This window comes from Parasteatoda tepidariorum, chromosome 2, assembly GCF_982258835.1.
Source record: "Parasteatoda tepidariorum strain Cologne lab strain chromosome 2, Ptep-v5.0, whole genome shotgun sequence".
Taxonomy (NCBI): Eukaryota; Metazoa; Arthropoda; class Arachnida; order Araneae; family Theridiidae; genus Parasteatoda; species Parasteatoda tepidariorum.
The window spans coordinates 32534007-32550041 of NC_141756.1; the positions used below are offsets into that span (position 1 = coordinate 32534007).

Sequence of the window (16035 nt, forward strand, 5' to 3'; positions counted from 1 at the left end):
TATGCTAAAACGGGATATGTAAGAGTTCGCAAATTAATTTTTTTTTCTATTTCACTGTCATTAAAATTAGTTTAAAATATGTTTTTTGTGTGCTTCCATAAATGTTGTAGCTCCAAAAAAAATAATGTATGGTTTTTCTTAACAGATATTCCGTAGTAAATAAAAACAATAATGGTATCCCGTTTTGTCCAACTCTCCCCTACATGAAAAAAAAAAAATAAAAATTCTCCCCAAATGCAATGCCTTAAAAGAATTATGATAAACTGGGGAAAAGCTCAGATTTCTATAAAACTTTTTAAAGGTAAATGAAAACAGAAAAGAAAATACTTTGTACTTACAGGGATGAGATTTTTCCCGCTAATTTCCGCTGAAATTTTTTTTTTGCCCAAGTTAAAATATTTTATGAGGAATTTAATTTTCTGCGGAGCAAAATTATTGAAGTCCTTATTCCTCTCTCTAAAGCAAGGATGGGCAAACTTTTTGGGTCGTGGGCCAAAAATCTAGAAAAAAAAGTTTGGTGGGCCGAGTAAAAACTTCTGAAATAAAATAAAGTCAATTCATCATTGAGTGCATGTCACTCTACATCAACTTTGCGTTTTTTAGTTGCCATTTTGGGATAAAAAATGTTTACAAATAACTCAAAAAGGCAGTAGCCATTTTATACATTTAATAATTTCACCATTATTTACAATGACGTTGTATGTGTGTAACCTTTCCATACGCAGTAAATTAAGTTAGAACTAGAGCCGGCAAAAAAATCCGTTCGTTGGAACTTAAAACGCGTAGTCAGTCTCATGTGAAGTACAATTCACCTATATTAGATTCCATATGTCTGCTCCTCGAGAAAGACAAATACTAGTTGGAGCTAATCTACAGCTATTCTATAAAGAACTTTTGCTTTCAACATTTTACCAGTTAAAGCTGTTTGTGCTAACTATTTTGATTAATTTATGTTTTGTAGAACAAAAATAGAGAAAGTGAAAAGGTCATCAGTACTTTGTTAAAAAAGAAATCAACAAAAATAGTTTTAAACAAAGTAGATATATTCGCCACTGATCGGCTAGTTAAAATTCTGTCCGTGGGCCGGATAAAATCTTCCGGCGGGCCACAGTTGGCCCGCGGGCCGTAGTTTCCCCATCTCTGCTCTAAAGTGTCTCTAAGAATCATTTCCTTGGGATAAAACTGGTTGGATAAGATTTTTTTTGTCTCTCGAATTTCAGCCTTTTTATCAAAAACTATGATTCTCTAAAAGTTTCGTTTTTTTTTTTATAATAAATATCCCACTTTTCTTTTAAAATTCAGCCGTTGAAGTAAAATAATTATATTTATTTACGATTTTCAAAGCTAAACAGAAAATTCAAACTACGTCCTAGCTGCTAACCCCTCCGCATTTTTACTTATATTAGCTATTTTCTCCGATTTCACGCACAGAAAGTAAGATTTTCCGTATTTTTTATCCGTCGGCGGGATAGCTCGTATTTTCGTAATTCAGACGTCGCTGCTTCTTGAATTCTGGCGTGAAAACAAACAAAAAAAGAGAACAAAAACAATACAAACAAGCCTTTTAGAAATCCCAAGTCCAGACTCAGCAAATATCTCGATTTTTATTCATGCGATTTTAATATCAATCATCGATTTTCGTATTTACCCGATTTAAAAGTTGCGCATTGCGATTCTTATTTACGCTATTTAAATATCGTACATTATGATTCTTATTTACGAGATTAAAAAATCCAATATCGTGTTTTGTATTTATGCATTTTTAAAATCTCGATTTTATTATCAAACATCGATTTTCGTATTTACCTGATTTAAAAATTGAACGTTGCGATTCTTATTCAGGCGATTTCAATATTGTATATTGCGATTCTTATTTACGAGATTTAAAAAACCAATATCGCGATTTGTATTTACGAGCTTTTAAAACCCTATGAATGTAGCAATTCGTATTCACGCGAGCTTAAAATCCAATGTCGTGATTCGTTTTTGCGGTTGTAATATCGCGCGATTTAAAAATTATGCATCGTGATCTAAAAATTACGCATCATGATTTGTATTTTCGCATTTTTTAAATTCGATGTAGAGTTTCATATTTACGTTATTTAAAAGCCTCATATCGAGATTTATAATTACATGGTTTACAAGTTTAAAAATCGCACTTTTTTTGTCAAATTTTTTTTATATATATATATATTTTTTTGATTTCCTCTTTTTTACTTTCTGACTACTCTCATCCCTGTACTTAGTTATAATTTGTTTAAACGATTCTGTACTTACAAAAATTTTAATTGTAATTAATCTAAATTATAGCCACTGTATTTACTAAATAATGTGAATAACCAATCAAATGTGATAGGTCCACTCAATCCATACTTTTTAAAAATCTTATGAGAATATTGAGTTTTTTTTTTTCTTTCTTAAAATAATTTAACAGTACAGAATAATCTCAAATCACAGATCTAATAAGATAAACAAGAAAACTTAATTACATTGTACAATTAGTGGATGGTTCCTCAGGGAAAAACATTTTAACTTTTTTCTGGAAACTAATTTTCCTTGACTTTTGACAATTTTCCTGATATTTCAGAAGTGTAGGAACTCTGTTCTTAGTGATAGGACCCATAAAAGCAAAAAGTGAGTTTTCTAAATAGGAAAAAAAAAATTAACAATTCATACACTATGGTTCAAAATTTTCTAACATGTTTCTCTGATAACTGATCAGAATTTATTTTTGTTGTACGAATACAACCAGTAGGTTAAATATGAAAAATATTTTGTAAAAAGGAAAAATACTATTTCACTTTAAAAAAACTGTTAGAATTACATGTTTAACAACTTAAGTGAACAATGTTGTTTAATATCGTAAGTTAAGTATGGTTTTTGTCATCCTGCCAAAGCATAGATGTAGGCCTGAAAAAATCAAAAATTCTTTGGCAGCAGTGATTGAACACATGACTGCAGGGGGTTTAAAATTCTGAATTACCTCTTGATTCTAAGAAACTCAGAAATAACCAAGTAGGAATACTAAATTATAGCAATGCTTTTGTACTCCCCTAATGCAGACCTGGTAACATAGTAGAAAAGTTTTCAGAAACAATGATTAAAAACAGCATGAGTTAGGATAACAATTTCAGAGGTACAAAGTGAAATCAAATATAATTCTATAAATAAATTCAAAAACCAAATAAGTAGTACTTTTTAATATAGTATTGAAACTGTAAAATTAATAATTCTTCAATCATATTTAGACTATTTTTGATTATTAAATCATGTTTAAATTAACCTTAGAGAGTTAATATAAAATAAACAGAACTACAGTCACATATCAAAGAACTTATTTAGTTATATTTTATCAAGATTTATGAAATCAGCATCTGTAACAGACACAACTTCAATAAAGTGAAATATCAAAAAGAGGACTCGAAAAAGGCGTCAAGGCGAAACGTTAAGGATTCACACCTTACTGCAGAAGAAAAAAGACAATTTTATTTATCAATTAGAAAATTCTATACTGAAGTGCTTTCTCACATTTAAAAAAAAAAATTTGCTTTTACCAATGAGGTTAATAAACACTGTGAAACTGCAAATATAACAATTCGGCATGAAGCAAAATTTGCTCCTTTTGAATATTTTCTTTCTGTTTTCTATTTCAGAGAAGAAAAGAAGCTAAATTGAACAGAAGTTTGCTATGTATCAGATATTCACTTAGTGAAGCAGTTCTATCAGTTGGATGCTGTAAAGCAGCTTGGACTCTTATCTGGTTTAGTGGTACAAAAAGTACAAAGCAAAACCATCAAAAATGCAGGCTATGCTTTTATTGCCTCGCAGCAATGTTGCTTGTGAGTGTGTATTTTCCATAGCTAATTTAACAGATCTTAGGTTTGGCTTTGCCAACTTTTGGAGGCACTTTTATTTGAGAAGATGAGTTAAGTTAATGAAATATGCTGCTAAGATGCATCGTTAGCAGCATATAAGTTATTCTGCCCTGTTTCAGTTAAACTTTTGAACATTTCTCTCAAAAATAATCAAATCTCCAAATACGCGCATAAACAACGGACCTCCGTGGTCTGCGATAACAGGAAAATATGGGGAATTAAAAGATTCACAAAGAGAGATTCTGCTATTATTACTTTGATTGGTAGATCCCAAAAACATTTCTTTAATGCTTCTATACTGGAGGAAGAAGCAACGCCATTTGTGCAATAGCACAATCCTTCCATATGCTGTATGCAATAATTTTGAGGTCTATGCGCAATTGAAAAATTGCAACATACATGATGGAACGAGCAGATGGGTATAGTGGTACGAGTAAATACAGGATATTCTACTAAATATTCTTTCCAAAACATCTGTGAATGCTTTTTGGAAGACATGACCCGATTCAAATCAACAACTAGGACTAGCGCCAGGCAAACAAAAAAGTAAACTCGGCAGGTTTGGGAGAAACATTTGTCACTCTCACCGTAGTTAGAAAGGTGTTGCCACTTTTCAGAAGCTGCACAAGTTAAGTGACGTCAGCAGTATACGTAACAGTAAGAGTGCCGAAACAAAAACATTATTCACAATTGGGAGGGGAAAGTACTAACTGTGAAAGCCCACTGGAATATGATTTTGTGACATCATCAGCAAAAATTAGCAGTCTGATTTATTTTCTGGACAAAATTAATATCTTTGCAGAGTACACTGGAATTTCAGAAGATCCTTTGGAAATTCCAGGGTAGTTACCAGCTGTGCTCTAAATGCAGTTTAAAATATTCTTAAATTACATTTTTTTATCGTAACAAAAAAATAGTATAAAAATAAACATTGAATCAAAATTTTTAAAAATATAAAATAAAATTATTACAAATTAAAGATTTTTCTAGAGTAGTTCATTTTTTTTTTCAAACTAGAATCCATAAAAATGTTTGAAAATCTAGACTTCAGATGTAACTATTTAAAAAGTAGTAAGCTACCAGGTTTAACATATAAATAAAATATTTAAAAAAAACTAAATAAAATATCAGACAATCCACACAAAAAACATTTATAGATTTATTACATACAACAGTACAACAAATTCGAGTTTTTCTTAATTTATACAAGTCTAAATGCAAAACTGTAAATGGAAATGTTGTAAAATGAACACATACAAAATAATTTGTGCATATCCAAATTGGTATTTTGTTTTTGATGATATTGGCCCAAGATGCTTAACACAACAGAAAATGAAAAATGCTCCAAATGAATTCGATGAACGGTGTCCTATTTTATGAGGTAATCAGATTCCTCTCCTTGAGGTGCTCAGTGATACTAGAAGAAGAAAACAAATATTAACAGGGGAAATAGAGATACAAAATTTGTAAATTTTATGTTTAAAAAAAAGTGTCAAGATATCAATTTAAATACCATACTTGTTTCATATTTAATACAATTTATTTAAAAATTTATGACTAAATTAGCTACCAATGAAGAATATCACACCTTTATAATAACTTATTTAAGAAAAACTTAGTTCTTATAAGAATCCCCAATTTAGATTTTAAAATCGTGTGAATATGAAATGTGACTTGAATTTTATAAAACACTTAAGTACAATTCATGATATTCAAGTGAATACGAATCAGGTTGCATGGTACCAATTTGATATTGTATAATTTTTTGAAAATTAGATCTTTTGGGGATTGAAAGGAAAAAAAGAGATTTGTCTAATAATGAGAGAAGTTATCTAACAGGAATTTGAGAAAAATAAAATCTTTCAGGACAATAGATACAGGGCAAAATTACCGTGGAATGAAAATGTGGAAAAAATTAGAAAATACTTATGAAATCGCAAAGGACTGCCTTGAAAAATTAGTTAAGAGATTTGAGAAAGATAAGGAATTATACGGTCGGTACAAGGATGTATTAACGAATCAGATTTGCTAGGGGATAGTTGAACCCATTGAAGTAAATAAAAGGGTTGAAACGAAAAGAGAATGAATTAAAGACAATGGTCATTGAAGTTGAAGCTATTATAAACTTCAGGCCATTGATGTTTGTCTACAGCAATATTGAAGAGCCTGAGCATTAACACCTGGGCATTTCCTCATAAGCAGGCTTGTTGCTTTCCCTTCTTCAGCTTCAATTCGATTAATTTTTCCCAAGTCCAATTTGAAACACAGAAAAAACACTTTAGAAAGAATATGGAGAAAATGGCAATCTTAGTATCGATTAGAACAGAGAATTGCCTGCCAGTCAATGTGATCCAAGCAGTGTCTTGAACCAACAGAAAACTCAACCGTCCTAGTGTATGACAAAAAACTTCAACTCATGTGGAAAATGAGTAACACCCTCAGCATACATCCTTGACGTGATGGAAAGACTCGAGACTTGCAATATTAGACTTTCTATTGGAACTACTCTGAAATGACCAGCTCAACTGTTATATCCTGTTGAACTCTAAAACAATGCAAAGGGACCTAGTTAACTGTTTATATAAGGATCCTTTGGGGCTGGAGGATGAAGCAGATTGACTTTTATTCTTTCGCCCAAGAGAGGGCTCCCTGAACTTTAATGTTTACTTCTTTGAAGACTGCAAGAAGATTTTGCCCCGATTGTTATTTTCCACTAGTTTATGTGTTAAATGTCATCCTTGTCAAATAAAATGACATCCTTGTCAAATAATGTCCTAAAATGACTTATCTGGATTATTACAAGTAAATAGTAACAATCTCCAAAATAGAAATGAACCAGGTTATATAGAATTTTTATACCTACATTTCTTTACGGGCAATTGAGAGGATACACTTGCCAAATCAGTAACTTAAAAAAATTTTGATAAAATATCCGTGTGAGCATCTATTTTCCAGCAAGTAAGGTTAGTTATTTACTTTAACTCTATTTTACTAACACTAGAAAGCAGCAGACATTAAATTTTTTTTTATTTACATAATTAAAAGGTAAGTTATACTTAATAAAATATTATGCAAAAAAAAGAGCTATTATTCATAAAAAGAGATGATTGTGTGAGCGGAAGGGCTATACTCACAGACTTATCTCGACTTGCATATCTTCTCCTACTTTAGTTGCAATTCCACTCAGACACTGCATGGTGAATTTTTTTATCTCTTCCTCTATTCTATTTGAATCAGTTTCCTCATAATTGTAACCTGCATGAACCAAATATATATATATATATATATATATTAAATTCTTATGACAGAATATATTAAAGTAAAATAATTCTGAAGGTACTAAGTAATAATTTTAAAAATTATAAAATAGTTTCTTCAACTAAAACTTTATCAAAACAAATGATTAACAACAAATTGGATCATAAAAGTTTGACTCTTCTAAAATTCGCTGTTCGAGGAACTATTTAATCAATTTGAATTAAATTATGCCATATAAAGTTACATTTTTAAAATTATTTAAACATTTGTATACACCTTACAGTTCAAACATTTTTTTAACTATTATTAAATAAAATAGTATAAATAAATAATTATTAAAAAATATTTTTTTTTTGCATAATTAACTATGGATGCATGAATTTTATAATTAAATGCAAAAAATAAAATTAAGGGGTTTTAAGTTTTGACTTCTCTCCTGACCAAATTATATTTGAAATAAAACTTTAACATTGAAAATCTCAGCTTTCTATTGTACAAGTCATCTGTCTTACAATACAAAAAAGAAATATATTAAGTCTATTAAAAACACTCCATTAATATAAGTCATCTTATTTAAAACAGGAAAACAAGTAAAAATGAAAAAAAAACTGGCTTCTCCACGTGTCTTTCAGGTCATAAATTAACAAAATTTAGAACTTAGCAAATAAGTGTAAAATTATTTCTAATAATGGATAGTAAAACATACAACCTTAGATAATTCCTTATAAAATCTATTAAAATTTACCCCAAAACTTTGTCGAAAAATAATTTTTTAAATAAGTAATACTGTTTGTCTACGATAGGTACTCTGACTGCCACAAAGTCTACGGCAGTCTGGTGCTATGGAAACAAGAAGAGGGCATTTTAGGGAGGGTAGCTTCGATGATAGCTTGTATGGGTAGTAGTATACCATTGGCTGACTCAGCCACCAGTAGGCGACTTATTTAATCTGATTCAAGAACTTTTTTAAGATTCGCATGAATATTTCTTTCTTACTTAAAATAATTCTCTCTATTCAATCGGTTGTTATTTTTTAAATACAAAGGAAAAAAAGGGAACAAATTCTGACATTAAGGTTTTTTTAATGTTACTTTTTAATTTTACGATATTTATTATGAATGTTCATTGATTGTTAGATGGTTTAATTTCTAAACTTGCACATTTTTTAAAGCAGTTAATTGCTTTTATAACTTGAATTTTCTGGAAAAAGTGAAGAGCTTAAACTTAATAACTCTGATTTTAAAAGGAGATAAAACTTTTGTTGAAAATAAAAATAGTTCACGTTATCTGTGCCGGAGAAATATTAAATATCTTTGTTTTTATTATTAATTTTTAAATATTTATTTATTTATTTTTTCTTTTTTTTTGCTTAAATTACGTTTTCTTATTCATATTTTATTGTAACCTGTATAGTTTTTTTCACTATTTATTAAAAACAGTTTTTATTAGCAAATTTATTTATTTCTTAACAACCAATTTACTATGTATGATAAATTTATAGATGAGTTATTTATGAATAAAACATTGAGCTGCTTTAAACAATTTTATACAATTTCCATACATATCCTATTTATCAATCGTTATTCATAGAAATAACAATTTCAATTTGTCATTGTATTTGGACAAATAGTATCGATGAAAATCAGAAGAGAGCTGAAGAGAGCATTTGTCGAATTCATCCAGATAAGCAAGTCCACTAAATTTCCTTCTCCTGCTTTTTCCGGGAGTGCGCAACACACCGTCTTCTCCTAAACAAGAAACTTCTCTTTTAATTTTTCTAAGTGTGAAGTCTGACACTCCAGTAGCCAGACATGCTCTTTGAGCTGGTTGTTGGAGCTTCATTAGCAAAAAACTCAAACACATTGTGCACAATTTTACGTGCTTGTGATTTCAAAACTTCACCTTTTTTAAATTTAAAAGGCATTTCTCAATATTCAAAAAAGTTAAAAAGAGGAAAAATAAAATAAAAAAATAATAAAAAAAATTAATAACACAAATAAATTTGTTGATTTTTTTCTCTAAAACAGAAGCTTTTGAAAAAGAGAAAAGATTAAAAAAAGGAATCGAACGCTGTAAACGATGTTTCAGGCGCGAATGCTCATTTCTCATCACTCTAGGGCTAATACAATAGACCGAAGAAAGAAGTCTCCTTTTCTCCCACCGAAACCAGTCATAAAGAGGAACCCCGCACCCCTACTTGAAATAATCATACCTCGTTACCATAGTCACCGACACCCCTCCAGACAAATGTCTTTCAGAGTACCTATCGTAACAAAGAGTACTATGCCAAATATTTGCTACATCTCTAATTAAGATTGAGTCCTAGTATGCTTTTTGCACAATATATGTAGAGATATACTTGTACTTTTTTAAGTCTTTCTCAATTGTAGAAGAAAAATGCATTATTTGATTACTTTCTGACAGAATTAAATAGCCTAAAAATCTAAATTAAATATGAAATTATCTATATAAACATTTTCACAATTTTCATTTAACAATTAGTACTGAAAGAATTGGATTTATTACTTAATATGTAATATTGAAATATGTTCTACTAGATTTAAAATCAATGCTAATACAATTGTATGCATATATTTTTCTTTCAATTTTTAAGTTAATAATGAAATAAGTAAAATATTTTGGCATTATTTGTGTCATTGTAGTTATTCCTTAATTAACAGAATTTAATGTAACACTACTTTCAATTAGGAAATTAGAAGTTTTTGTCAATTTTACCATGATTTATTCTATTATTCCAGCAAGAATAAAAAACCAAGCTACAAATCATAGAGCGTTTTAAAAAATTTAAACAAAATTCTCTAAATTCCATAATTTGAACTTTAAACCGTTTGATGCAAACCCGGTCCCATGAACCTCAAACCATCAAGATGCTACAGTATACTTTGTAGAACCTATCAATGTGAAAATGGTACAGAACAAAACAAAACAAAAACGTTTTTAAAATCTGATGAATCAGTACAGAGGAAGGTGTGATTGACCACATATAAACTAGTTCAGTGGTCTAATGAAGCCAGGGCAAAGTTAATTTACTTTATCTTGGCTCCAAAACAATTAAACAGGACTCGCGTTTTTGTAGTTTTCCTTTCCAAGTTACACAAATGTGGGTCAGTTCCACCAGAAAGTCATTCACAAAAGCAAATTTCTCCCAATACTTGATCCAGAAATTGCCTTGTCTACTGGATTGAGTTTAAAATTATAAGGTTATAGAATTGAACGTTAGTAGTCGCAAACTCAAGATTTATTCGGCTGTTCAGCGACGGTTATAATAATTAAAATATAAAAAAATAACACAATACCAGTGAGAAGGCAAGGGTGAGTTTGTACTTCTAAAGACATGAATGCATTTGTCATCCTTCTCATGTCTTTGATGGAAATCTCCTCTGAATTCCCAAAATCCACATACAGAACTTCATAGTTTGGAGCATAGTCATTCACAATAAGTGCTCTGTACCAAGCATCTGCAAGAAAACAATAAAAACATGAATACAAGCAATTTAAAAACCAACAATAATAACTGACTCTTAATGATTGTACAAAAGGATATAAAAATCTCAGCTATGGAGAAAACGAAAGAAATCAAGTAGGCTTTACAAAATATTATAGTTTTCATAATAAATATTGCAGACTAGACTACAAATTTTATATATTTAACAAAACAGGGTTCATACTCTAAATTCCTGGAGAAAAAAGTTTCCTGAGTTTTCCCTGACTCTTGGGAGCTAGGAATTCATATATTGGAGTCCTGGTAGAATAATTTCCCTTCAGACCTACAATAAGAGTCGAGCAATTTTTTTGTGTGCACCTATGGCAGGACTCTGCGATAGTGATAATTCAAAGCTGTCAAGTTGAAAATTCGTCCACCTACCTCTTCTACTTCTATGTCGAGGGTACATTTTTTTTTCTCGACGCCCTGATAACACAGATGTGTCAACCAAGCAAAATTAACATTCGGGAGTTCCCCTAACAAAAATTCTGATTTCAGAAAAGGAAAAAAATTTTAAGATATGCGACATTTGATATTTCTAATAAATTCTAAGTAAAAAATTTTTTTTAAATATAGGAATGCAAAAAATTTTACACACTAAAAGGAAACAAATTATGGAAGAAATTAAAACTTTAATCAAGTATGCTTTTGTTTAAAAAAATTTTTTTAATATTAAATGGAAATAAAATTCCCTTATAACTGAATCGTCATCAATGGTAAAATAAATTTTCTTGTTACTTTATAAAAATTTCACTGCTTCTTCGTACTTTTGCCCCTTTATATGCCTCAACACGTCATTCTTGCCTCCGTGAACAATTAATATATCACATGCACAATCCATTTTGAAAAAATATATAAAGACAAAATGAATAATGAAAATCACTTTGGTTTAGTAAACAAACTAGTTAACAGCAGTTTGTCATCAACGGTTTAGAAAAGAAGAAAATAAGAACAATTGACTAATTTCAATAAATGTGGCTTGCATTATTCTTTGAAAATAATACTCATAATTTACAAGTAATAAATGATACTTAATTTAGGAGTAAGCAAAAAACAATCTTAAAAATTCAATTTAACAGATACTTTTTTCAAAAAGTTTCATAATCTTAGGAAATTTTATAAAATATACGGGGAGAAAAAAAAAGAACTTTCAATAAAACCAGTAGACAAGAAAAAAGTAGCAAGATCTGCTAGCCAACTGGAAAATCTATTAGTATTGGGAGCTATGAAAAGAGAGGCAAAATTGTAGAGATTTTTTTTCATTCCTTACAAATATTAAAAAATACAATTCAAACTCCACAAGCCATTTTCAATGCATTTAGTTAAAAAAGATTAAAATTAAAAAGCAATTGATAAAAATAATTTCCGTTAGTTTCCTGAGTAAAATTTTAACATAAAATCCAACACAAACACAAAATAATAATAATAAAATAAAAATAAGTTGCAAACATCAGTTGTTTGATAATAAAAAAGAAGAGAGATCAAAAACTCAATATATTACAAAATGGAAATGTCAGATATTTCAATTTTAAAAAAAAACTTATTTGTTTCTCTAACAAAGTATAATTATGAAGATTGCAAGTTACTGATGAAGCAAGTTACGAAGATTGCAAGTTAGCAAGCATACCATACATAAAATTGATGAAATTGAAAAGTATAACTCAAAAGACAAGATGGTTTGTTTATTCTTAACAAACTTGGCAAATATGATATTTAATTTACTTAAATCTATGCATTATGCATTTAAAAAATAATTCAAGACATATATTACCTTCATATTTTGCTAAGACTATTTCACCTTCCACTGGAGGATCACCTTCGTAAGAGGAAATATCAGTAAGTTCATTGCAGTATTTGGTAATTTCTTGAAATAAATCCGTTAAGGCAGTCAAATCTAAAAAATATATAAAAATTACAAACAAGAATATTATTTTGGCAATTTAAAATACTAAGAAACTGTATAACACAAAACTAGAACATAATATTTAATATGAATATGTATCATAATATTGGATTTTAAAAATTTGTGAACATTAATCACGATCTTGGTATTAAAAAAAGTGTGAATACAAATTTCCTTATTGGATTTCTAAATTGTGCGAATATGAATCATAATGTGCAATATTTAAATCAGGTAAATATGAAAACTGATGTTTGATATTAAAATCGTGTGAATAAGATTCGCGACACAAGTGGATTCCAATGCAGTTCCAGATATCCATAGTGGTGATAATCTGGTGAATCAAAAGTTACAAAACATCATTTCAGATTACGGAAGTCCGTTAAAAAAAATTTGCTTTGAATTATGAGTTTTTGATTTATTGAAGATCGTGAACCAATGGTCTTGAGGTAAGCGGAATTCTACTATATTCACAAAAAATCTCCATTTAAAAGGAGATAAAATATCACTTAAACTGATTTTTTAATAAATACTATATGCAGTAATTTCTATTTAAGTTACATTTTTAGGCTTCGTAGAGGGCCAAAGAAAAAAAAAATATATCAGGAAATTCTTTTAGTAACAGACTACTTAAGAAATAGTTATAATTTGCCCTATTTAAGTATAACAAAGGCAATATGTATCACAAAACAATAAAATATACTATTTTTGATTTTAGTATTACATTAACAAAAGAAAGATTTAACAATACATTTATAAATGAAGCACTGAACAACTCATAATAGTTTGAAAGAAATACACAGACAAATTTTTCTTTATAATAATGTTGCATAAAGAAATAAACAGTATTAATTACTAGTTAATATTTCTACTTACTAAAATTTATCAACTAAAATTAAAATTACTAAAATTTATCTAAATTTGTAATAAAGTTCAAAATTTTCATAATTAAATAAGTAAGGATTTAATAACATCGAAACGTGAGCACGATAATTATGCTGCTCAACATTCTGATAGAAAAGTGACTTAGTGGAAGATTTCTAAACTCAAGATTAAAAAATTTTATATCATTTCTGCATTGGAATCTATCATTTCTGAAAGATCAATAATTGTGAAATTGCAAAACTTCTTCCAACAAGACTTGATATAGCATTTGCTGAAATAATAAATAAATGTATAACCCCTGAATTAAACACCATAAAAAGTTGATAAGACAAATTAATTCATTGAACTTAGTATTCTTCGATTAAATGACTAAATTCTCAATAAGTCTGGCATAACAAATCCTACGAGTAAGGCTATTTGTCTAAACCAATCTTTACTAGCATTATTAATTAAAATAAAAATATATTGGACCTAAAATCCCAAACTTTTCGTTCTACAAATTTGAATTTGTATTGCTAGTAAATGGAATCTTCCTTAGACATACAAAAATCAGAAATAGCAGGACAAAATAATTTTCTTCAGGAAAATCAGAACTACGAACCCTGCCTCAATCTTGTGTTAGTAAACTGTTCAACTGTTATTTATTGAACTCTTTATTTAAATCTATTTTCACAAACAGGATTTAATATTCCATATAATGTTGTAAGATTCAATATCGTTAAATTTTTAATGAGAGTTTCCCTAAGTTAACGTAATTCGTTTTCAGCTACTATATAAAGAGCATAATAATTTTTTAGTTGGATAAAAAAAAAAAAAACATATATTTATAACTAACAGTACCAAACAGAAACTTTTTAATAAAATAAAAATTTATGAGGTTCTTACTTGCTTCGCTGAATGGAGCACAAAACACAATTTGAGGTGAAACTACAGTGTGTATGATAATGTCCTGCTCACCAATTGGGAAAGGCACAGGTTTCATGTCACCATAATTAAACTTCTGAGCAGAAACATTTATCTAGGTAGTATAAATAATATATTAATAAAAGGGTATATTATGAAATCTTTTAAAAAATATAGCAAATCTTCGAAAATGGATTTGCGCAAGGTAATGATATTATCCGACACGTTGGTTAACAAGGGACACACAATTAAATTAGCAGAGGTTCCTATTCAAAAAGTACATTTCAGTCTCCACCCAGGAGAATGGTGGCTTGAAGGCAATTGTCCGGTATGGTTCACCGATGGGTCAAGGAATTGGTTTCAAATCAGGGGTAGGTGTTTACTACTCCAACGATGGTACCAAACTTCACTTTCCTTTTGGTAGTCATGGCACTGTTTTTCACACTGAAGTCTGTGCTATCATTGTCTGCTGCAGGTGGTGCATTAAAGGGGTTATCTAAATATACCTATTCACATATGCTCTCTAAGAGTCAAGTTGCTCTTCTATGACTACCAAGGTGTAAATTCAGCTCTCATTTAGTGTAGGAGGGCTTCTCAGTCTTTTGTGACCTTTCTACTCATAACAAGGTATACCTAAATTAGAAGTAGCTGACGAAGTAGCACAGGTTTGCTCCAGTGCAATTTCCTGGGGCCCTGAACCAGCTTTGGGAATTTCTTCAACATTATTCAGGGCATCTATATTCAAGCTCTATGGCAAAATTGTCCATGAGCAATGGCGCAACCCTGATGGTCAGAGAAGAGCTAAATTGTGACTGTCCTAGCGTGTGTCAAAAAGAGCTTAAGCTAAACAGGAACAGTTTGAGGAAGATCATTGGTCTTCTCACTGAACACTGCTCCCTCAGGAGGCACCTATACATAGTGGGTATTAAATCTGTTTTGCTTTGTTGAGGTTGTCATCATTAGGAGGAGACTCAATCAGCTGTAGATCAATTATTATATTGAATGAAGGTTAGCTATTACTAAGAAGTGTATATAACAGGGCTTCCACTTAATTTTAAAAGAAAAAGAAAATCACCTTTTCCAGGTATTTCAATGTAAATCCAGATCATATGTTATCCATACTATGAGATTTTTGATCTGACAATTTTGACTTTTTTTTTTTTATTTGTTATGTGATTTATCAGATTTTGTGAGCAAAAATATCATTGAATAAGGATGGAAACATGGAAAAATTTTTACTTAAATGTGGAATTTTTATAGCAAATAATTATAATAAATGTTAGAATTATTTAAATTGAACCTCAATAACTGATTACTGGGATCGACAATTCTAAGACAGGTTATTTTGCAGGTTAGTGTAGGTATTTTCCATGTTTTTGTAATAAATAAATAAAAAAAAACATGCAATTTTCCCAGCTTTTTTTAGTGAAAATAAAATTCTATGACAATTCCAGGTTTTCATGATCCGTGGGAACCCTGTTCAAACTATTTTCATTATCATTGTGGTACAAAATTGAAGGAATAAAATGCAGGAGAGAGAATCAAATCATGAAGTGTTAAACTATGAAACTGCTACACAAATAAATAGAAATGTTATCTTATTTTAGCAGTTATAGATTGAAAGCTAAACTCTGTAGTTATATAAAATTCAACAATATATTTTCCATATCATAAATTAAACATTAATCACAAATTAAGTAACGAAAATA

The 16035-nt window shown here is 29.5% G+C and overlaps 1 protein-coding gene across 4 annotated transcripts in view; it reads right to left on the reverse strand.

Annotated features, from left to right (window-relative positions):
- Positions 1-5020: 5020 nt before the first annotated feature.
- LOC107449610 (uncharacterized) overlaps positions 5021-16035 on the reverse strand; it is a 69072-nt gene continuing 58057 nt past the window's right edge. For all 4 annotated transcript variants that reach the window (XM_087157173.1, XM_087157172.1, XM_087157171.1 and 1 more), the window contains 5 exons: positions 14309-14441; positions 12410-12532; positions 10451-10612; positions 7010-7130; positions 5021-5292 (listed from right to left, as the gene is read on the reverse strand). In XM_087157173.1, coding sequence (XP_087013299.1) covers positions 5250-5292; positions 7010-7130; positions 10451-10612; positions 12410-12532; positions 14309-14441 — 582 coding nt within the window. In that variant the 3' untranslated portion in view covers positions 5021-5249. The remainder of the gene's footprint in view (positions 5293-7009; positions 7131-10450; positions 10613-12409; positions 12533-14308; positions 14442-16035) is intronic.